The sequence below is a fragment of the Protopterus annectens genome, chromosome 17.part0 (genome assembly GCF_019279795.1).
Source record: "Protopterus annectens isolate FY-2018-M chromosome 17.part0, PAN1.0, whole genome shotgun sequence".
Lineage (NCBI taxonomy): Eukaryota > Metazoa > Chordata > Ceratodontiformes > Protopteridae > Protopterus > Protopterus annectens.
The window spans coordinates 512074657-512100733 of NC_056751.1; the positions used below are offsets into that span (position 1 = coordinate 512074657).

General features: G+C 36.5%; 1 protein-coding gene across 2 annotated transcripts in view; it reads right to left on the reverse strand.

Moving 5' to 3' along the window:
• The window catches only part of ASPDH (aspartate dehydrogenase domain containing), a 647432-nt gene that overhangs the window by 199235 nt on the left and 422120 nt on the right, over positions 1 to 26077 (reverse strand). For both annotated transcript variants that reach the window (XM_044058976.1, XM_044058975.1), the window contains one exon: positions 9709 to 9793. In XM_044058976.1, coding sequence (XP_043914911.1) covers positions 9709 to 9793 — 85 coding nt within the window. The remainder of the gene's footprint in view (positions 1 to 9708; positions 9794 to 26077) is intronic.

Here is a 26077-nt window from a genome sequence, read left to right on the forward strand (position 1 = left end):
GCAGCTCATTACAAGACCAGGGTCTTAATCCGCTGTGCCAGACCCTTTCTGTTATTTTCCCTTTTCATGTTCAGCAAGTCACTGAGAAGGAAAAAGAAAAAAAAAGTTTTTTAAACTGTAGCAAGTCAGTTGCCACAAATTAAAAAATTCCTTGCCCCTTGCTACAGTTTAAATACTGTACACGAAGTGCTCAAGAGCTTCAGCCCTGATCTCCGATTGCACTGTCGGCATTCATGTCTGAATGCTGGTGGTACACTACCTTCCAACTGGCCATATCTCAATCATGTCCCTTGACATCTTTGCCTCACCCTTGCTACTCTTCTGAAATGTAGCTGTACAGACACCCTGTGAAATGTTAGACAATTAATATTTTCTGTTGGTCATTTCTTCTTCCCATAATTCTCACTTCTCATAATTCCCAATTTCTCCCTTTCAATGTTTACAGCAGTTTTTCCCTTTCAATGTATATAGCAGCAGTTTTAGGGTCAAAAGAGTATGTAAGCTATGCATAACCATATCAAGAAAGAGGAGATATCTATGCAGGAACATTAATCTGTTAAATTAGTATGATTCAGAATGTACATTTATAGAGAAAATGGTAGGAAACTTTTATCAATATTCTAACATTTAATTGTGTATTATAGTGGTGTATATTTGCCAAAAGTGTTGAAAGATCATGGGTAGAAGTAATGGTGGAAACAGCAGGTATAAGACATTGTGTAACTGCAGATTTTATTACTGCAGGAACAAGTTGTTTTTCCTGATGTTTTTGTGTATTGGGCAGTTATGGATGACATTTGGAAGCAAGTCCTATCATTTGGACTCCAGAACTGAAAATGTATGTTCAGAAGGAGAAAAGTAGAGGCAAGTGTTGATCGTATAGTTGCATTGTTTGCATGGACTCACACTTGCTGTGGTGTGTTCTTTTCTTCTAGTTTGTGGCCGAGTCAGGTGTGGCTGAGTGGATGTGTCTGTTATACAGTCGTATCAACAAGACTGAGGAAAAGGATGTTTATATATTCTTTTGCAGTGAGCCAGTTAGCACATTTAAGGATATGACAGCGGTCTTTTGAAGTTGAAAGGAAGATAAAACAACAAATTCTATTAGATTGCACCTGAGAGGTTCTTGAGAGATGTTTTCATGTAATTATTGCTCCAATGTCTACTGAGCATAAAGCCTTGCCTAGTTCGGACAGTGTGCATTCTTTCATTTATTTGGTTGGAGTATGCTGCCCAAGTGTGTGTGTGTGTGTGTGTGTGTGTGTGTGTGTGTGTGTGTGTGTGTGTGTGTATGCGTGTGTGTGTGTGCGCGCGTGTGTGTGTGTGTGTGTGTTGGGGGGTGGGGGGGGACTATAAGTTCTGCATCTATGGGAATGCTTTCTGCCGGAAATGTAGCTAAGGTGGATTGAAGAGGTCAACTGCCCCGGGTGCAAGTTGTTAGGGGACAGAATCAGCACTAATGCAGTACTGGCATTTATTTCCATACAAGCATTTTTGAATGCTGCTTTGGAAATTAATTTGCTGTCAGGACAAAAGCACTTGCTTCAGCATGTCATATGTGTTATTAGTTGCAGGAAGTAGCTTGCTACAATAGTTTAAAGTAGGGCAGACCTCTTTTTTTTTCTTCTAAACTAAAAACAAAAACGAATGACTGCAGATACCTGAGATCAAGAGGCACAACTGTTTTATTGAAACAGTGTGTTTTTGTCCACATATAAACAACATGGACTTCTTCAGATTAACTACATTCTCCCCTTATTAACTTTTAAATAGTCTAACCAACACTGCTGTCTAGTGTAGAGATTGCGCATTGCATTTAAAATTAAAAAAATAAACAATACATCCAAATGTATCTAAATCTAGTCATCCTAAAAACACATAAATAATACATTTGACATATAAACTACAAATAAAAAAATGTAAATCTTGGATTTTTTGTTAATTAATAAACTTGTTATAGAGATTTTGTCATTAATACCAGGGGTATTTGTAGCATTCAATAAACCATTCCAGTACGGTCCGCGTTTTTCTATGTGGGATTCCCAGTCACCACCCCTTCAAAAAGTGGTACCTTTTCCAATACAAAAGACAGAAACTTTTTGAAATTGCCACCACTGATTAGAGTGTTTACAGAAAGTGTTGTTCATATCTTTTTTCTTAATAGCATAATCTTGTTGGTAAATTCTATATTTTAATGTGTTCACAGTCTTCCCTCTGTCGAATGCTGGACAAGTACTTAATTGGGTTAAATACACTACCTCCAATGTATTACAACTAAATTTCCCATTTCCTGTAGGATACATTGTCAAACTTGTTCTTCAAATTGACTCCAGTCTTAAACACAATAGTAGGATTCTGACCCAATTTGTCATCTAACCCCTGAAATGGGAGAATAACGTGGCTGCTAAAAGACTGTCAAAATGAGGGGCATGTAGCCACTGTAGGTTTATTTATGATGGCTCCAGTATTACAGCGGGTAATTACCCAAGATCTATATACCCCAATGGGTTTGAACATGCGTGCAAGGGAAAGTATTAATTACAAGGCTATCCTCCATGATAAGTACAAAGTATTCTTGTCATTCCTTGTTCTCATGTCGTACAAATGCTCGTAAATACGTTTTTTTAATTTTCATTCAGTCTTGTCCACATAAAAGGCTCTGCAGAGCCCACAGATCACTAAGTATACCAAACCACTAGTGTTGGAATTACAATAACTAGTTCCGTAGATCACCTTGTTCCTACTAGGAATTGGTATGTTATCAGTGTTTGTAATGTAGGCACATTGTGAACATGCTCCACACCTATATGTTCCTTTAATATTAACACTAATTCCTCTCATATCTGACTTACAACCTTCAAAAAGTTATTTTAGGTTCTTCCCCTTTTTAAAAATAATTTTCATGGGTTCCTTAGCCAAACCTTTCAAGTCAGTAAGGGTGGTGAAGCTGTTCCATTCTCTCCTCAGAATCTCTTCTACTTTCCGAGAATCTGAATTATATTCAATAATAAATACCTTATTGTATTGATCTCCACCCAGACTGATGCACAGGTTTCCAGTAACCAAAGTACCCTTACCTAACAGAGGGAAATATTTTTCTGCACATGAAGTCTTGATTTTGGGTTTAGTGTCTTTCAATAATTCAGCAGGGTAGCACCTTTCACTAAACAAACCTTCCAAAAATTCACATTCCTCATCAAAATCCCCATCCACAGAGGACATCCTGCTAGCTCTAATTAGTTGCCCTTTAAATATACTTTTTCTCTGATGATGAGGGTGGGCACTCCCAAAATGCAAGTAGGAGTTGGAAAAGGTTTCTTTGCAAAATACTTTAGCCTTAATACCCTGGGATTTCTTTATTATGCTTACACCCAAAGAATCCATCTTATTATAAGTAATAGTACTTCTAAAATAAAGAAATGCATAGTAGTTTCTAGATAATCTAAAAACTCATTTAGTTTGCTCTCTGTGTTCCTCCAAAAAATACAAATGTCATCCAAAAATCGCTTATAGTGTGATCAATGTGAACTGAATCTGGAATTTAAAATATAGTTCTTTCCCCACCGGGCCAGTACAATATTTGCATAAGTGGGGGTGCAATTAGCCTCCATGGTCACCCCCCTTAATCTGATGGAAAAACTTGACACCGAAATACATGAAATTATTTTTTAACACTAATTCCATTAGTTGTAGTACCATGTGCAAGATGTCAGTAGAAATATTAGATTTTTCCACAAGGGCTGCTTCTAGCCAGTCTAAACCAATAGAGTGTGGGATAACAGAAAACATATCTTTAATGTCCACTGCACTGTTACAAAAATTATGTTATCAAAAGACTGATTAACATCAATTCCCTTCAAAAAGTCCCAGGAATATTTAAAAATGTCAGCCTCATTACCCCACAAACTATTTAATTTAGTATCCACAAATTTGACTAGGGCCACCATCCTGGAGCCCTCAGCCAACACTATAGGCCTAAGGGGAGGATCCCCCTGGTCCTTGTGGACCTTGGGGATACCAAAAATAGTAGGTATCCTGGGTCTGGCTATGGACAAATATTTAAAGGTGTCATGGTCAATAAATAGCAAGGTCAGTTTTTTCTATATGCCACATTAATTTTGTTCCTAGAGACCCTGGAATATGTATCAGTGTCCCCCAGGATTTGTGTCATTTTTCCATCAGAACTGATCCCCCCCCACCCTTGTCAGGTTTCATAACCCTGACATTTCTGTCTTTCCTAAGATCTTGTAGGATTTTTCTTTCACCTTGATTCAAGTTTGGTCTGAAACCTTTGGTGTGAAAATTTAATTTTCAAATTTCATTCTCTACCAAATCTCACATTTTTTAATCTGGGGGTGAAATGGGGGTTAAATTCACTTTTGCATCTAATGGCACCTGGAGTATGGTTTCTGTCTTCACCTTGAAACAAAAGCCCTAGATTTACCTTCCTAGTAAACGATTTTAAATCCAGAATAAGCTTGGTAAGGTCACATATCTGGTTGGGAATAAATTTAAACCCCCTGGACAAGAAATCAAAATGTTCCACAGTGAGATCAATACTACTATTGAAAATATTAAAGTTTTTGTAAGTGTACTTTATTTCCAGTCTGTGCAATACTATCAGATGCTGGTGTTAGGTCTCCCTCTCCCTCATTGTCCCCCTCTTGGTCCCCAACCAGTGGACCAATAGTATTGAGGGGCCCTCTGGTTCTGTAACTTCTCTGAATGGCAGAGGGGAGGATACTCTAAAGGGTCAGGGTGATTATCACCAAGAGATCCATCATCACCACCAAAATTAACATTAGAACTGTTCCCATGTTCGTGTTCATCAGGGAATTGTCTTTTCTGTTCCCCTTTGGGGTGGGGTAACATCACTTCTCCCTGTATTCAACAATGTCCCTCTCTAATTTTTTGATCTTCCTATTAATATTCACAGTACATTTTTCATCTCTTATCTAAAATAGCAAAATATTTACATTTCTCAGTTTCTAGAGTGTGCATAAGGTCATTAGTTATATGGGAGTTAGGGTGTTCAACAGTTTTGTGCAACTCAACCATAGTCAGTTCATTCTGCTTAATTACCATCCTAACAATGTCTAAATCACATTTATTAAAGACTTCCAATAACTCATTATGTAGGTCAGAACCCACCACCACATTGTTAGGAAACTTATAAACTTGCAGTCCTTTAGAAACAATATTTCTGTTTAAGCATTCTTTTAAATACTCATTGTCAATATTGAGCACTTTATATTTGCCCAGTAAATCAGCCAATTTGTTAAGACAGTTATTGTAAGTGTCAGGTTCATTAGGTACAGCCGAAAGTTCCCTGGGTGTGTTAAAGTTAAATTTATTTTTTTTCAACCAGCCAGGCAGAAAAAGGCTGCCTGGGCTTAACAGTTCCCCCATCCCTGTTGTTAAAGTTAAAACAGTCACTGTGTTTCTGGGGAACTCGAGAAGTCCCAGGAACTCCTTGTCCTTCATTAAAGTTAAATCCAGATGCCACCTGGGTTGAAAAGAGGTTAGGAACACCAATATCCTGACTGTTGTTGACATTCTGACCAGTCTGTAAATTAAGTGCCACTCCACCGACATTCTGACCAGTCTGTAAATTAAGTGCCACTCCACTAAATGCAGGCTGCTCTCCTTCCCCATTAACAGCAGTCACCATCCATTTTTCACCATTTCTCAGTGCTTCCTGATTGCCTGGTATAGTCTCAGATGAAAGCAAGGCAGCAAGGGAGTGGCCAATGGGTGTCAGTAAGTCCACAAGTTGTGAAAGCTGCCCAATCAGCTTTCGCATTTTGCCTATTTTATCCCTCCTCCCTCTCTCTGCTTGAGGTAAAGAAATAGGGCTTTCCATATTCCACAAGGAAAAACAACCAGTAAATGTTTAAAATTGAGGAATAACTAGCCTTCAAAGCAATAACCAATAAACAAAAATAAAGTCCAAGGGTGTATGAAGCACCCCATTGAAACGAAAGGCAATAAAAACGCTCTTTATTTTCCACAGTTTCACACAGAAGACATTAGCGTTCACAGTAGCACATATGTTTTCATCTATAAAAAGACTTTATCAGATAAGCTTCTTGTGTTCTCTCCCTCAATTTGTACAAGCAGCCTCCAATAAAATGCTTAAAGTGAAAAACAAAGATTTATTTATTTATTTATTTTATTTTTACATTTGTTAACCAGGTTAGTCTGTCTGGGTTCTTAGAAGCCCTTTTTCAGCAGCGGCCCGAGGAGAAAAGCTCCCCAAAAAAAAGTTTAAGTAAACAAATAGTAAGAACAAAGATAAACACAGATCACATTTTAAGTATACCTACTTCTGAAGTAATTACATAACATGCAATAAAGGAATATATAGAAAGGATAAAAATACAATACAATGCATATATGGACATTTTCATGTAGTATGGCAAGAAACTAAGCAGAAATATGGTAAGACTAAAGTCAATACATTGCTGAACCAAGGTACTAGGCATGAAGTAAGTAAATATACAGATCAAGTTGTGTGAACTTAGGAAGTTAATAAATAAATTAAAGAACTGTAATAAGGGCTTATGGGAATTGAGTGTAACATGAGCTAACAAGTATGGAATATGACGGAAAAAATGTGTAGGTAGTAGTAAGAGAGAGAGCTAGAAGTAATGCAGTTAAGTTAGGTTATCCCTGAATGTTTCATGGGTATTAGTTTAGAGCATGAACATATCCAATTTGATAGGAAAAAAGATTTAAGCTGTTTCCTGAAGGCATTTTTGTCTTTAAGTAGTCAAAGGGCTAAAGGGAGTGTGTTCCAGTTTTTTGCAACTGAAATATTCTCATTATGTGGGCAAGACTTAACGAAAATTTAAAAAATGTATTTATGAGCATTTGTACGACATTAGGACAAAGAATGACAAGAATGCTTTGTACAAACATAGTTTGAGGTGTGAACATACAAGTTTTTCTTTCTTTGTTCTTGAGACTGTTCTTCCAGATGCTAGAGAGGGTCCATGCGAAACCAGACTTAAATATCGTGAGCTATTTTGGCAGGTGACCTTGGACACTGTTAAAGCCCCTGGTTTAAATGAGAATATTTCTATTGCTCCATTATTAAAATTAAGGGCTGCTAAACTATAGACCCCCTTTGTTCCTATCTTCCTATTTTTAGAGTTTTTAATAATTTCATGGTGTGCTTTTACAATATTTAGAACTGTTCTGGAAAGATTATCACACTTACTGTGAGCCTACACAATTTTTTCCTTAATTTTTGGAATTAAGGGTGCATTTTCTATTCTAACCACTTGAAGGAGACATTGTATTATGATTTTAAGAAAATTAAATAAGCATATTTCTCAGCCGTGGTGGTGCAGCGGTTACCATTGTCGCCTCACAGCAAGAGGTTCTCCCATTCGATTCTCGGCTGAAGCACCTTCTGTGTGGAGTCTGCATGTTCTCCCCACGGTTGAGTGACGTTAAAGACATGCAGGTAGGTGCAAACGTGAATGGGCGTGCCTTTGTTGAAGGTTGGGTGTCGGGCTGGCAACTTGGCACCGTAAAATCCACTGCCAATCATGAGCAGACCGGAGTTCCGCTGTGGCGACCCCTAACCGGGAAAAGTCGAAAGTCTTTTTAAATAAGTATATTTTTATATGTTCTTGCACATATATTTAAACATCTTTTTTATATACATACATTCAATGGTTATGATGCACTTTTTAATGTTTTTACTGATAGTTTTGTTTGCCAATATTTTAATGTATAAGTAAGCTTTTAAAAAGTGGTTTTAGCTACTGTTTCAGTGTGAGAACAAAGTTTTAAACAGCAGTACAAAGCAAGAATTAGCAATCTTTGTTTTTCAGGCTAAGCATTTTATTGGTGGCTTTTTAATTGCTGCTTGTATAAATTGAGGGAGAGAACACAGGAAGCTTATCTGATGAAGTCTTTATAGACGAAAATGTATGTGCCATTGTGAACGTTAATGTCTTCTGTGTAAAACTGGAAAATAAATAGCATCTTTATTGCCTTTCATTTCAGTGGGGTGCTTCCTATAGCCTTGGACTTTATTATCTTAATACTTTGCATCTTGTCTGATAATTTCTGATACCACAAAAAATTCTAACTTGAGCTAATGAATCCCAGTTTCCATCCCCAGTCTTTGAAATAGTTCTTTAAGTCACTAGCATAAGCATGGAAAGATTCAGTAGGACCATATTATGTCATCAAGAACATATAGTGGAAATGCGGCAGATTCTTTGTTGGCTCAAAGTAATGCTAAGACTTTTGTTTTATCCTGAAACCCAGATATAATGTACACTTCCAATTCTTCTTATGGGATATGCAGAAACTCTGCGCACAATACTTTCTCAGGCTTCTCAGATATTTTGGTCACATTCACAAGTAAGCTGAATTTCTAGATATACAATTGCCAGATCTTAAACAAATTACTCTGACAGATATTTCCTGGCAGCTGCATTTTGCACTATTTCTTTTACAAAACCTGAAATAACTCATTTTCAAATACTTTTGACACCATGTAACAAGAGGCATTGAGGATGTAGAAAACCAGGGATAGACATAAATTTCACGGAGCCAGCATTTATGTTAGACTTTGCAATGGATTCAGAATACCAGAACACACAATATACATTCTGAAATCTGACGCAGGTTAGAGGTGCCATGTCTTTTAAGCTTACTACTATCCTTGTGTAAACATACAGCTGTTGTGTATTTCCAACATTATTCAGTTTTCTTTTTCAAAACCAAAGAGAAACAGTTTGGGGCACATTTTCTTACTGAGCTCATCCTCTCCTTATATGTATCAAGTCAAGAGTATGTACACCCACTGCCTGTGTCCAGTCCAGTGTTCTGTAGTCAGTCAGTGTGCAAACTTATAGAAAAGCATTTACAACTAGCAATGATAGTTTTCTACCATAGCATTCATCATCAGACACTACCAAGAAATCTAATGTCTCATAACAAAATTTACACAGGTACAGTACTTTCAGACTTATCAGTTTAGTTTCCCCTCAGATTGCGAATGAATGGGTTTCAAAGCACATGAGAACAGGACAGGGAAGGCTGAATAAAGTATGAGGGAAAATGTATATCCATAGCTTATCAAGCATATAGTCAGCATAGTCAATGCCACTCTTTCCGAAAACATGACTGAATAATAGTCATGATACAAGTTATAGTTGCACTGATTTGTTTTTTTTATACCTATGATTTATTTGAGTAGGTAATCATTAGTCTGCTGTACTGGTCATATTGGTATTACTTACCACAGTAGGCATCAGTCCTAGTCAGTCATTATAGGAAATATGAGTAGGAAAACAGCTGCAAATAGCATGACTGGAGGACAATGGAGGGACATTTTGTAAAGAACATTGCCTGTTGTGAAAAAACATGCTGACATATAAAAAATTAGATATTTGTGTCTAATGAGTTTTGCTGGTTAAGAAATAAATAAAAAGGAAGGCTTGCTTATTGTCTCTGCCAAGCCACTGGGATGGAGGCTGGAGTGGGGTAACACTGATAATCCTGGATTAACAGGCTTCAGTGTTGGAATAAAGATAGATACATATCTTGCTATTCTTTATCATTCAAGATAAATGATTGCATGGTTGACGAAATATCCTGCTTGTCTCGCAGGTGAACACACAATAATGGTATGTTATTTCCCACCATGCCTTATACAGGTCCCTATATAAAAAATATTCATACCATGAAATCTGCATATCGTAGGAATTCTTCACCATATTCCTTCACTGTCTGAGGATGGGCAACCTCTACAATAAGATCTGCATGCCTGAAAGTCATACAATTAAATGCAATTAACATTCAGGTTAAAGGCTATAGTATTTTTTATTAGTCTTTTAAATAACATATTCTGCATGTAAACTAATGACCATTGCAAATTCTGAGTAGCACAGATTGTGTAATATCAACTATATCAAATATATTACATCACCAAATAAGCATAGAAAGGACACCTATGACACAATAAACAGGATAAAACAAGCAAGTATTACTGCCAAATATATATATATATCTACAGCTGAACTTGCCTGAATGACAGCTATGTGCATAATTTAGGTGACTACTGCAATTTTTGTTTCACATAAATAGAGCTTTTAAAGCAAAAATAACAGGTTTTACAATTGTTCATATGCCTGAATATACTATTATATTAAAAATTACAGGATAAATACTGAGACTTGGCAAAAGTGCCAGAATACATCTGTTTAGAGTATTAAAATGCACTGATTTGTAGTTATCAAAATCTGCAATTTCCCTTCTGTGAGCTGTGGTACTTTAATAACTCTTTGGTAGTGTGGAACTAAATCAAAATTAAACCAGAGCGACACAATCTTGTATGTTCAAAACGATGTTCAAGTATGTTCAATATTCATTAAGCAATCACGTATAAAGACATTGATGCTATAGTACATCGGAAAAATAATAAAAATAATCAAAATAAATAAATAAAACAAGGCAGGAGGAAATTCAAAGACTCCGAGCTTTATTGGGCATAGGCTACACTCCAATGGCCAGGCTCTACTAAGGGGATAAGTTAAGGTGTGACTGTTATAGCTTTTGAATGTCCAACTGAGAATGTTTTGGTAGCTAATTAGCTATATTATGGTAAGCACAAACTCTCCAAAGGCACATCTTTCAGGAAGGGTTACATTAAGTGATAGAACGTTTAACTGAAGAGAAATTAATCAGTGGACCATTTCTTCAAAACAAGACTTCAAAGAAGAAAATGACAAGTTAATGGATATAGTGAGGGACAGATTCCATACTCTCATGCAGTGGGCTTTATCTCCTGCACCCCTTACTTAATACAAGCTTCTCTGAGGTCATACAGCCTTAGGGCAAGTAAAATATTTTCAAGCAAACAGTTCATTGATGAGCTCAGCTTTGTCAGAGTGTGCAGCCATCATTGCAGCATGCTGATAATATGTTAATATTAATAGGCTCTTTATACTAAGCACTTTGGGTGATGCAATGCTATTTGAGTATTCATACCTGAGTTTTAAAAGGAATGTCAGTTTCAGATATACAGTCTGTGTTCTTTTTAAACTGGTCTCTGCTATGTAACCAGCACAATAAATAAATAAATAAATTAAAAATTGCTTTCTCATTTTATGACACAATGAACATTTCTGTTTATTTTAATGAATAAAAGCCTTATTTCAATAATTACTCTAAAAGCATTTGTAAGGCATTGTAAATCCTGTTGGCTAGCCCTTAGCTCACTGTAATCTGTTACTTCAAAGGTAACAATTTGTATTTTGGTGATGAGTGGGAAACTCATTCCTTAGTCAAAGGAATGCTGCTCAAATTAAGTTTCATTGTGTCTAGCTCATTTTGTTACTTCCAGTACTTGCATTGCATGTTACAGATAATATGCTGAAAACTGAAGACTGCAGATTTCAGAGAACTTTACTGGCTAAGCCGCAGTTTTCAAAATCTACAATATTTGAAAAGGTTGAAAGTTACTGCTTACAAAGACATATTAGACAGACAATAGAGAGATACAAAAATGGTACACAAAAGCACAGCATACAAGTTATGCACACAAGTATGAAATGTGTAATTACTATTAGTTAAAAGCTACAGCCAAAGTTCCACACAGCTAAAGGAAGCTATCTCTATAGATGCATTATTTGCCTGTTTTGTTGCAGACAGATATATTGCAGACAAAGATCAATCTTCATCAGAATAATTACTGTGCAAAGGGACTAGTAGACTTGACAAGTGTGTCATTGTTAGGAATACTAAGATATTAAGTTAAGGGCACATGACAAGAGAAAAAGCACACATTATTTATGATATTACATCAAATCCAGAAACAAATTTGAAGATTTTAAAATAAAACCATTACTTAGTACCCAAACCCCAATATGCAATATAAAATATAGAAATTCCAAAAGAGTAATCAGGATTCCCAGAGAGACATATTCTGTTCCAGATTCAGAATGATGTATACAATAGATCAAAGTCATTAAACAAAGGGAAAGCTAAGGAAGAAAGTAACAAAGCACTGAAGCAGTAATATGTACTTACAATAATTATTAGAACATAATCCTGAGCGGACAGGTGATCCGCTGTGGTGACCCCTAACCGGGAAAAGCCGAAAGAAGAAGAAGAAGAATTAGAACATAGAATACTGTAAATCTCAGAATGGTAAAGACAGAGAGCTAAGTTTAAACATCAAACAGAAATGCACAAAGAAGAGCTGAACCATAAGAACATTCCATGACAAAAAACTTACCTGAATCATAAGAGTTTTTAACACGTACAATAAAAATGTAAACAGGCTAATTAACAGATCAGAATGTAAGACTCAAAGATACTTTCCCAGTGAGGGGCAAACTGTCTCTTCCAGGGGAAAGAATAAGATTTTTGCACAAGCTGGTCTTCATTAAAAGCCAGCTAATAACTAGACTATTAAATTAACTAATACAAATACCTTTCAAAGAAACCCAAACAATTAAGACAATTAAAAACAAATGTGGGTATAAGAGATGGATATAGCACCCTCATAAATAAAATGCAGAGAAAGCAATGGATCTCTACTGAAAAGTCAAGACTCGCAATGCCAAGCCCAAAATGCAAAAAAATACAGGCGACAATCAACTATCAAACATTGAAACATTGATTTTCTCCTTTCAACTTTTTTTTTCAAGGAGGCATGCCCCCACCCCCAAACTTATATACATCAGCTCTGAGGCTGGCATATCAGAGAAAAGGGAATATTCCAGGAAATGGCAATTACAGACTTAATAAATGTAAGTTAGAGTTTTGGTCATTTAATCTCTACATTCCAGAACTTTGCATTGCAAGCTTTGGCAATTCAAACAGATCCTGAAAGTAATATTTTTGTGTTTGAACCCATAAAGCTAATACATAAAATTTAAAACATAGTAACAATAGTTCTAACTGACTCAGGGGCAGCATCTGGTATGGTCACCGGTAAGTATACTCTTCCCTTAAAGTAAAGACATTCATTAAAAGTTTGGGATATATACTGTACAGCTCCATTGCCAGTAGCAAGAATATATAAAGCAAGAATTACTTCCAAAAATGAAGTAACATCAGGAGTATATGCCATAAAAGAATAATGAACAGCCCACTTAAGTTGTGCAGCAACCGAGAAACTTGGAGTGATAGAAATCTGAACATCATACAGTCCAGTAGTAAAAACAATAATGAAAGAGATGTTGATAAATGAATATTGGGATATTTTTAAATAGGTTAGAAAACTAAGGGATCATTCGATCATTATGCATACATCCCACTATTGAAACTGATTGACATCTCAAAAGTAGACACACAGTAAGGATGAAACATTAGCAAAACATAACAAATTAACCGGTCTAATTCATTTGGATATCAAGTATTGTTGCATCACAAAAGCCAAATACCCATCTGAACTGACCACAAGGTCCTTTTTAACCCTAGCCAGGCATCCCAAATCAGACAAGTTCTGGTACTCTTGGTAAGCATAGTGGGCAGGGACTTGGGAGATGAAACATTTTTAAGGTTGCCTGTGTCCATTAGAGACATAGGTGCCAAGCCAGGGATGAATTTCCTGTTCCTTACCCAATTGTCCAAGTTACACTTAAACTGGGTTAGGGAGGAACTCTGTTTCACATGAATGGGGAGCCTGTTCCAGAGACAGGGTAGTCTCTAGGATACATACCTGTCTCTCCAGCAGGTCCTATTTATATCACAGACAAGGATTAAGTCTTTAGAATGGGTAATTCTGGTGCTCTTTTTTGTGGTGGTGGGCATGCTCTTTTTTGTGGATATGCAGGAAGTCCATCAGAGTGGGGTCTGACAATGCACTGTTTGCTAGGCATAGATCTGCCCTCAACAGACTGTAGGAGACAAAATACAGGGATAGAGCCTTGAGGTGGTCTGCATAGGACATTTTAGTTATGCCCTGTATTCTTTTACTGATGAACCTCTGTGGATGTTCCAGTTGTTGGATATGCCTGGTTAGGTACATTTTCAAGGTGGCATTATACTCAATGATAGGTCTGTTGAATGCTGAATACAGTGGAACAATGACTCCTTGGACCTAGATGCCATACTTTTGTTTATAAGTTGCGCAACATAGTCAGATTTGACCAGTGATGTGGCAACTTTTAATGTAGAGCATACTGTGGTAACATTTATGAGAACTAGTTCCAATATTTTTGAGCCCTTAGCTGGGGCATGAGCTGGTTCATCTAGGAAGCTTTGTGCATACTTATTTGTGGTATTGTAGGTTTCCCTGTTTGTGAAGGATAGTTCAAATCTCCTAAGAGGATAGCATTAGGTTTAACTGGTAGGGACTCTAGTTTGTTTAGATGTGCATTGTGGGCTGTGGTTAACATGGAGAGGATTATGTTGGCTATGATACAGTATTGACTCTTAGTGATTCTAAGTAGGATGTAGAGGTCATTATCTTGCCTTATGAGTCTTTATGTGATTGGGCTTCTTGGGAGTACAGTCATGCAACCACCTACAATGTAGTCATCCTAGAGGAAGGTCTGAATGAGTGACAAGCATTTAAATATGAAACTGAGATGATGCTGTCATTAGACTGAGACCATGTTTCATTAACAATGTAGATATCTATATGTTAGAGGAAAGCTATTAAGGAGTGCAACTTCTTATTTATGCTTGTATTGTTGAGCAAAACTACTTTTATATGGTCTTCATTTTTTGTTTACTATGATGGCAGCATGGGGAGAACTGACCTTGCCTAAAAAAGGGGATATGGGGGTGGAGAAAGGTGCTGACCATCCCTGGCAAAGCAGGTAGGGCTGCAAGTCATAACATCCCTGGCTAATACACATTGGAACCCCTTGGAATGGTCACAGTAACTAAGCCAATAGTTAGTCAGTTATCTTTTGTATTGTGGCATCATTCATTATGATGACAGGACACTACTCAAGACTAATTTTACACCAGCCTCAGACACATTCTAAGATGTCTATCCTGTGTCTCTTCTTATGATGCAAGGAGGTATGTATAAAGTAATTTACTCCCATGAGCACAATGATCAAGTCATACGTGTAGCTTGAATGAAGGGACTGAAAGTACAAATGACATGGTGGATCCTGGCACCATCAAGAAAGTATACTATTATCCTTTCTTTGCTCAGCCTGGTGAGTGGTACATTTGAATATATCACTATAAAGTCACCTGTGACTAGGACATTACCAGACATATTGACTTGGCCCTGTTTTCTTAAGGGCATCAGCTTGCCAGCTGAGAGATCCCCTTTTCTCTTCCAGTGTTTAATTTTGCTATAGGCACTGCTTTCCTATAAATGTATTACTGAGTATCCTGTTTACTCAATCTGCATATTGGAGGTAAGTATCTCAGCATAAAATGAATTTTTTCAATAATTACAGTAGAACATGAGATAAAGGAAGATTAGGATTCCATGATATTGAATCACATAATTTGTGATCCATTGTTAAAGTAACAGTTCACTGGATATGTAAAACATATTCTGCAAAGGGGAAAGACATACCTCACTATACACCTGCAACAACTGGAGAGGCCACAAAAGTACCTCACAAAGAGGATCCTAGGCCTTAAACACTTGTCCTATATGGACAGACTCAAAAAACTCCAACTATTCTCTGTCTCATATTGCCTACTTAGAGGCGATCTCTGCTTGACTTACAAAGCCATGTCTGACCTAGCTCTGTTAGAAAAGCTACATCTAATGAAATCCCAATCCCTCCACACCACATGCTCCAGAGACCTCTACTTCATTACCACAATCAAAAGAACATGCTGGAGGGACAGGTTCATAACCCAGAGACTGCCCATGCTATGGAATAGACTTCCCATACATGTCAAACAGAGTACCTCACTGAGAAATCTTGATGAGTGGATGGGAAATAGAAAATTCACCCCGGGATCACTCCAGTGGCTTTACTCGACAGAAGCACTGGGAACTAAGGTCGGGTGGCACGATGCCAGGGTAATCCTATGGGCTAGGCTTGTAAAGGCTTCAGTGCCATTAGCCTAGTACACACCTATGAATCTATTAGATTATAAGTGATTGCGAGGTTAACAATAATAGCTAAGATTTTTACCTTACAGATACAAGGTGCAGGGTTTGATTCACATATGGGGCAATTGGCTAGGCTTAAAATGGCACACAAGGCCAGTTAGCCTAGTATGAACATATAAAATCACTCTAAATCTAGCTGCTAATAGAAAATTGAAGATATTAATTATATAATTTGAGTTGGTAGGATTGGGAATGTAGAAGTATAGCTATTGTATTAAAGGTCTTAAATACTTTATACACAATATGCATTATTATAAAACGGACGTTTACTCTATCCTGTTAACCTTTACACTCAGATTTATTCATGCTGTAATGTAAACAAATTATGAATTTGAGACTAAGTGGTTTCCCTTATTGGTTTAGTTGTTAAAATGAACCATTATTTTATCAATAATATTTAGCAATTAATAATTAACGAAAATTTTACTGTTTCAGTTTGGATTCATCAAGTGCAGATCATGCTTACTCAAGGTGGTGGAATTTTTTGAAAAAGTCACCAAAGCAATAGACGAAGGCAAAATGGTACACACCGCATACTTCAACATGGACAGAGCTTTTGACACAATTCCTTGCTCAGGCATAGTAGAAAAGCTAAATAAACTAGAAATTAACCCCTGTGTCACCAACTGGATTGCCAACAGGCTCACAGATAAGACACAGATAATTAAAATAGGGGAAGTTACCTCAACAAAGATCAGTCACTAGTGGAGTCCCCTAGGGTATTGTACTGGGACCTCTCCCCTTTGGGCTCAGGCTGACTAAGTCTGCAGATGACTGCAAGTTAGGAGCAGTCATTGAATCCCCAAATGACTTAGCCATCCTGCATGAAGGTTTGCCTTAAATAAATAACTGGTATCAAAATCATGGTCTGAAACTAAATGCCAAAAAATGCATTACTGTATCCTTTATGTCCTCCACCCCAGGGATATACTCCATTGACAATATGATTCTAAGAGCTGACCCAGATGTTCAGGATTTAGGAACTTATGTGAACCATGACCTAACTTTTGACTAACATGTGTGTAGTATTGAAAGAAAGTCCTTCTATATTGCACAGTTTATAAACAAAGGGATTGTGTCTTGATCTAGGGATGTCATTGTCCCCTTTACTCAGCCCTCATTGGGTCAATCCTTGAATAATGCCCCCTTTGGCATGTGTCTGTCCAGACATATGCAACAACTAGAATACCCACAGAGATCCCTTACTAAAAGTATGCAAGGCCTAAATAACATGTCCTACATGGACCAACTCAAAGCTCTGTCACTGTAGTCTATATCTGGCAGACAGCCAAGAACTTACCTGTGTTCGGCATATAAAGCATCCTCTGACCCATTATTGATTAACTACACACAAGCAATTCAAATGGCATCAGAAATACTTGTTTTAGATATCTAAACCTCTTTTGCAACATCAACAGAACATTTTGGAGGGAGAAGAATATTTTGCAGAGGATACCGCTACTGTGGAACGGACTCCTATTCTGCATAAAACAAAGTTAATCCCTGTCCATTTTCAAGTACAACTTAGAACTATGGATGGGAAACAGAAAATTTTCACCAGGACTGTCCCCTGTGCCACTAATGGACAGATGCAGCTTCTAAGTGATTTCATGCATGAGTCCCTTCAAACTTTTTATGGTATGATTCCAGTTATTCTCATTAGAAGTAATATATAATTATAGACCATGGGATGCATAGGGCCAAACTATAACTCAATGGGAGAACTTATTTCAAGCAAAAAAAAGGGAAATTGGCTAGTTAGCTAGCCTAGTATTTACCTATGTACCTGTAATAGACAATACTGTAGACAAGCATGGATTTTATATGTATTAGATTAGAATGATTAGTCACTTTCAGAAAGCCACAGTTTGACAGAAATAGGGGCAAAGACTTACACTGTTGAATTATATAACATCTATATTAATGAAGATAGTAACATTTAAATGGGTCTATATTATAACATCAACTGTTTGAAAACAGCGAACACCCTTACCTCGACACAGTTTACTCGAAACACTAAATCTCGAATGGCCAGAACAGCAATTTTTTTCCCAGGGGAAAAAATCGCTGGGCCAACAAACCCCCCCCCTCAAAAAAAAAAACAAACAAAAAAAACTAACAAAATAAAGTGGGGGGCTCTGCCCCACACCCCCCTACTTAAATATACCAACTCCGAGATCACACTACAGTAGAAGAAATGGCAAATTTCTGATAATGGCCCAAATCGCTGTTCTGGCTATTTGAGATTTAGTGTTTTGAGTAAATTGTGTCGAGGTAAAGGTGTTCGCTAATTTTAACAGTCAATGTTATAATAATGACCCATTTAAATTATGTTATTTTGCATTATATAAATTTGTATTAAGCATACATATCAAAATCACCAAGGAGATCGGTGCCACTAAAACCAGGAACCAAATAAAAACAAACCAGGCACCCAAGGAGGCAGGAGAAAATAAACCACGAATCTTGTAGAGGAAGCAACAACCAAATTATTAATACATAAACGCCACACAATTCACTGCGTTTTCATCCACCAGACTTCATCAGATGTAAAAGTAAATGAATGAATATCAAGCTGTAGCAACCTTTATACCCCTCCCAAAAGTTTAATTGGATAATAATAGTTTAATTAAAATCAATTAAAATCTTGAGTCACTACAATATCACATGTCCATAGCAGCCATAGAACATAATGCCTCCACAGAAACTAAAAATGAAACATACTATTTGTATCCATACAAAATTTTTTATATACTAAATATAGCTTATTTTAAAAAATATTAAAAATGATGTGCAAATATGCTAAATATAAATAATTATGTTAAAATTTATAAGAGTCTTATGAATTCTTTTAATGAGTTAATATGAAATCAATAATCCATAATAAACCTACCAGAGTGAAGGAATATTTCTAGAAAATATGAGAAAAAATTGTTAAAATAATTATGTAATAATTCACGTTAAAAAACAGTGAATATAAAATGTAATCCTTCTAAAAAATATATGTTAAATATATGTATATAAGGCAGATAAAATGCAGAAAAAATATGCACATTTCTTTATAATTTTGCTGCCCTCATTTTCAAAATGGGGGTAATGGAAATATGTTCATTGAGCCCTGGGAATCTGTTGGCTTCCAACAACAACTGCCAGAATACTTCTCTGACCTTTATCCTATTTTCCCAAGGGCCCCCCTCACATCATGCTGGACCACAAAAAAAAAACATTTTACTTGGGGCCATATAATTGTGTGTTTAAACAAGGCATTGTTGGTACCATGGACTCTGATAGCATTTAAATGCCCGTAAATTCTTCTTTTGAGTTTACGGGTAGTTTTTCCAATGTAAAATGCACCACAGGTTTTACATGGAGCTAAGTATATCAAACCCTCACTATTGCAATTGGAAAAACTACTGCTCCTAATCTGATGTTCTCTATGTAAAATATATACAGAATCCTGTCTAAGTATATATGGACATTGGGCACAAAACCCACATTTGTATGTAACCAATTTTTTACATGATGTAGTTGTACAACTATGCTCCAATAATTCCTTAAGGTTTCTTCCTTTTTTATATGTGAATCCTAATGGGTTTTTAAACAAAGTATCCAGCTCAGAATAACAACTGAACCTACTCCAATGCTGGGTAATAATATTTTTAACCTTAGATGTATTTTGGTTATAAAACATGACATAATTGCTCCCAAAGGGCCTTTGATTCTCCACTTGCAATGATACCCCTTTGTTTGATTGAGTGGCCTGTGAATCCGTTCCTACTGTCACAACAACCTCTCCCCTTCCCAGAACGGGGGCAAACCTATCAGTTCTCCCATTTTTAACTTCAGCCAAAACTTCTTCTATTAAATGAATAGGATATTTTCTGGATAGAAACATTTCCTTAACTCTCTGACTTTCTTGCTCAAAGTCCACATCAGAAGAGGTCATCCTGCAACTGCGGATAAATTGTCCTTTGACAATGCTTCTCTTTTGCTTATATGGATGTGAGCTAGTGAAATATAAGTACAGATTTGCGAAAGTTTCTTTCCTATATACACATGATGTAAACTCTTGACCTGGAATATCTTTTTTAATAGTAACATCCAAGAAGTTCATTAGGTCATAAGTAATGTGATGAGTAAATTTCAAAAATTCAGTGGTATGATTTAAGTAATGTATAAATTCTATTAGCTTATTCTCACTACCTTTCCAAAAAATACAAATATCATCCAGGTAGCGTTTGTAATGGGCCCAATATTGTGCATATTCTGATTGAAACACAAACTTTTCTTCCCATACCATAAGCACAATGTAAGCGTAAGTGGGGGCACAACTTGCCCCCATAGCAACACCTTGAATCTGTTTGAAAAGTCTGCCCTCAAAGAATATGAAACTCTGTTCCAGAACCAAATCCATTAGTTCTGTGTATAACAAAAAAGTATTTTGATCCAGGTTCCCATATTGGTTAATGGTCTCCTGGAACCATTCTGAGCCTATAGTGTATGGAATCATGTTAAACAGATCCTGGATGTCCAAAGTTACAAAGATGAGAGCATCCAAATACATGTTACTATTTATGCATCTCAAAAAATCCCAAGAATCCTTGAGAATACCATTGGCCTTGACCCAAATATCCTTCAATTTTATATCAAGAAATTTAGTCAAAGGGTGTGTTTCAGAGCCATTGGCGGCAACAATGGGTCTCAAGGGTGGATCTTCAACACATTTATGTACATTGGGAATCCCGAAGATGGCAGGTATATGGGGTTTTTCCACACTAAGATACTTAAAAGTGTCATGATTAATTAAATTGTCTTCCAGCATATCTCGTAAGGCCAAATCAATTTTGCGATAGGCTATATTGATTTCATTCTTGGATACCCTGACATACCTAGTGGTATCATTAAGCATATCCATCATTTTACTGGAGTACAAGATACTGTCCATGAAAACCACCCCTCCCCCTTTATCAGGTTGCATCACCCTCAGATATTGATTTTCCTGTATAGATTTTAAAAGTATCTTTTCCTCCTTGGTCAGGTTAAATTTACCTTTCCACCTACCCCTAAAGGCATTTCTAATTTCATTTTCAACTTCTCTTTCTAAATTTTTTAACTGAGGGTACATGGGAGGGTTAAAAGTACTAGGTCTTCTAATTTCATTATTAGCCCCGCAGTGCTGTTGCCCCTGAAACATAATTTCCAAGTTCTTTTTCCAAATCTATCAAACTATCCACAAGATACCCCCCTCGTAGAAGGGATACATTTAAAACCTTTTGAAAACAGCAAAAAGTGCTGCCTATCAATCTCCTCACTACTGTAATTGTAAATATTAAAATCATGTAAAGTATGACGTGGTCCATCTATAGTAATATTACCTGTGGTCCATCGGTCTTGGATAAGTACTTGTCCCCCTTTACTGCTGTCTCCCATTATTGTCTCACGCTGTTTGGGGGACCTCTGCAAAAATATTGTACAGGTGATTTGTGTATTAACCTGTCAGATCTCTTAAGTTCAGGGTATTCAGTATTTTCCAAATCATTCTGTTCCCCTCCCCCTTTGTTCCTATAAGTCACACTACTATCCGAAGATCCCCAGTCATTGTACCCCCCCCGGCTGAAAAGAATGGGGTCTATGATTGTGTCCAGTATTCTCGGGGAAATATCTTCGACTAAAATTCTCATTTTTTGGGGAGGGATATGCTCTTTTCTGTTTGTAATCTCTCAAATCCTTATCAATTTTTCCACACTTCCTTTTAAAAATGACATGACATTTTTCCTCCACTTGTTGCTTAATAAAATAGTATTTCCTCTTTTCAGTCTCAATAGAAAACATAAGATCATTAGTCACTATCTCATTTAAATGTTCAATCTCTTCGTACAATTGCACCATAATCCTCTCATTTTCTTTAATAAGTGCTTTCATTACTTCAAAGCCACTACGGTCAAAAATACTTAACAATTCCTCATGGAAGGAAGAGCCTTCCACCACATTGTTAGGAAACTTGTGAAATCGTAACCCTTTGGGTACTATACCCCTTTTAATACAATCCTGCAAATAATAATTATCTATTCCCAAAGTTTTGTGTTTAAAAATTAAGTCAGAATGTTTTTTGATATTAGCTCTGTATGAAATTTCACTATCATTCTCATTATTCTGCTGATTAGACGAAGAATTGATTACAGTACCTTGATAGCTTGAAAATGAATTGTACATGACAAACCATGAAGCCAAAGAAGCAGCCTCTGTGCATTCGTTAATTCCATTACCACCATCTTCAGAAACAACAGCCGTTCAACCAGAGGAGGGACCATGAGTGCTACATCCACTCAACATAGAAAACTGTCCATTCAGACCCCTATCATTTAAGTTTGGTACCGGATGAGTGTTGCGAAATTTAGGAAGAGCTCCGTTCCGTTGAGCAGCCTCATCTCTGGTTTCTCTCTCTGATTGACTAGTGGAAGACGCCGTCACTTCTTCAGATTCCCAGGGCTCAATGAACATATTTCCATTACCTCCATTTTGAAAATGAGGGCAACAAATTTATAAAGAAATGTGCATATTTTTTCTGCATTTTATCTGCCTTATATATATATATATATATATATATATATATATATATATATATATATATATATATATATATATATATATATATCTATATATAACATATATTTTTTAGTAGGATTACATTTTATATTCACTAGTTTTTAATGTGAATTATTGCATAATTATTTTAACAACTTTTTCACATATTTTCTAGAAATATTCCTTCACTTTGGTAGGTTTATTATGGATTATTGATTTCATATTAACTCATTCAAAGAATTCATAAGACTCATAAATTTTAACCTAATTATTTATATTTAGCATATTTGCATATCATTTTTAGTATTTTTTAAAATAAGCTATATTTAGTATATAAAAAATTTTGTATGGATACAAATAGTATGTTTCATTTTTAGTTTGTCTGGAGGCATTATGTTCTATGGCTACTATGGACATGTGATATTGTAGTGACTCAAGATTTTAATTGATTTTAATTAAACTATTATTATCCAATTAAACTTTTGGGAGGGGTATAAACGTTGCTACAGCTTGATATTCATTCATTTACGTTTACATGTGATGAAGTCTGGTGGATGAAAATGCAGTGAATTGTGTGGCGTTTATGTATTAATAAATTGGTTGTTGCTTCCACTGCAAGATTCGTGGTTTATTTCCTCCTGCCTCCTTGGGTGCCAAGCACACATATCACTTTTCAGATTCTTACTGGTGTTATTTAGATCGACCTGATTACCAAAGTTTATTAAAGAGATAAGGTGATAATATTAGGTTCAGTCAAAAAGACAATATAATCTCTATTTTAGAGAGTGTCTACCTAGAAATTTACAAATAGCATATTTCTTACTCCCCACAAAGTTGCAAAAATATTTTACAAAGATATTATAAGCTGATGGAGATGTAATGTGATGATCACAACTTATTGCCAACACATATTGTATTATGCATATTGTATATGTATTATTACAAATTCCTTCCAGAATTTTAGTCAAAATTCATATTATGTGCTCATTTTTTGGTTATTTTTGTTAAACAAGACCAAATGCCACTTCTTTGGTGTCACCACATGTAAAATAACCAAATTTTAGAAAAAAGTCTATTATCCACTTCTGAATTTTGAACATAACCCTATTGTTTGTGAAACTGAAATTAATTCTATTAAAAAGAGACCAACATTATCTTAAATTAATTAATTACAAATTTTGGTTTATGTTGTTCTTAATACAAGACAAATATAATATTACTTGGTGATAAAGTATATTTGAGTAATTTGTGCTACATTATGTGATAATTAATTCATCTAAATTATTATAAAATCATGTTGCATAACACACCTTGTATGTAGTGCAGATATTTAATTTTTATATACAATTGATTTAGTAATTAAAAAGGATTTTATAAATTCCATTACTCTGTTATTTTATATTCGAAATCTTGTAATAAAAATGTTGAACTAGTAAGTTCACTGTCTAGGTTCTTTAGACTTCCGTGGTGGTGCAGCAGTAGCGTTGTTGCCTCACAGCAAGAGGTTCTCCCGTTCAATTCTCGGCTTGGGTTGGGAGCGCCTTCTGTGTGGAGTCTACATGTCCTCCCTGCAGTCGAGTGGGCGTTCGAAAGACATGCGTAGAATGGGCGTGCCTTTGTTGAAGGTTGGGTCTCGGGCTGGCAACTCGACACCATAAAAACCAACTGCCAATCATTAGCGGACCGGAGTTCCACTGTGGAGACCCCTAACCGGGAAAAACTGAAAAAGAAACAACAACAACTGTCTAGATTCTTTATATGATATTCTAATAAAGTTAAAAAAAACAATTTGGGCAGAATTATTGTATACAGTCACAGTTCATTCACAGACTTGTCGTACTCATTCATTTTGTTAGTCAGGTACACATACTAATTTGAAACTTAGCAGGTTTCCAAGCATGTGATACATGCATAGTCACATGACATGCTGAAATGGGGATAGTTTGGGATACCAGATACTGGTTACTGTCATGGCTCCACTGCACTGATGGTTGGGATGCCATGCAGGTGGACTGCAGATAGCTTGAACACACTGTTTGACTTGAACAGGGACCATGTGCAATCTTGCTCACCTGTAAGATCTCCCTTAGAATGTGGGGCATTTCTTCTACAATCAGGGTCAGTAGCTAAGACATGGCATCATCGACTATATAATCAGTCGCCTGACAAAGCTTCCCCATGTCCTGATTGGAGGATGAGCCACATAGTACAGGCTCCAGACTTCACACCTGGAAGGACAGAACTTATCTGACTTCTTAGATGAAGAAGGGTGCGTCACGGTCTTTGTTCACTTCCTCCATGGTTACTGTATCTCTGAGGAAAGCTCTATATGACTATATATGATGGCATAATGATAATTCAGTTTTTAGAGAAATGTATGTATGTGTAGTATCATGCAACTCTACCTGGGCATGCATCCGATTTGGTACTGAAATGTCACTTCTGATTTACAAATCTACTGTATTTGATGACAGGCTCAGTGCATGTGAATAAGTTGAATGACAGAGAGAAAAGCAAACATGAAGGCAGTTTGATACTGTTACACATTTCATACTCCACACCAAAGAATGCAGTGAATGAGTTAGTAAGCAAGACACAGATATGTCAAGGCTGCAAACTACATATCCTCTGATACATACCACTACATATCTAAGCATTGGGATGTTCTTGCCTTCACTCCACAGGTGTGCACAGGACACATTGTTCGTCCTCCACATATCTACAAGAGTACTAGTGCTATGAGTACGATTCTACAATCTAGTGTGTGTATGTGCCAACTCCCTCCTCCCTTACAATTATAGCCATGCACCCCAAACATCTTGGGGCCTGAACAATACAGACTTTTATATGTGAGGGTGGACATGCTAGTTGGGAGGTAACTAAGGATTTGTAGGGGGGGTGTTTAGATAAGATAATACTTTTCTTATTGATGGCCTATGTCCATAATGAATATGGAGGACAGACTGGGGGTAAATTTATGATCTCTCATCTAGCTATCAAGGTTTTGTTTGAAGAGGGTCAGGGATGAACTCTGTTTTATATGCATGGGGAGCCTGTTCCATAGTGTGGGGATCCCTTGGGACACATATCTGTCTGTATATCACATTCTGTTTATGTCCCTGGAGTTAGTGTTTATGGTGCTGTTTGTTTTGTGCATGTGCAAGAGATTCTTCAGGGCTGGGTCTGATAAAGCCCTGTAAAGCAGACAAGGATCGCCTCTAAAAAGTACAGTCCTGATGTTTCTTTTAACTTTGTTGTTTTGCAACATATGCTCTTAAAGCATCAGTATGTTCACACAAACAGTGCCCTCTCTGGATTTGAACCCCATGATGTCAGGGAATTCACAACACACACTCTTGAGATTATTATTAGTATATGCCACAGACACATACATACAAAGAAAAAAGAAACCCTGTA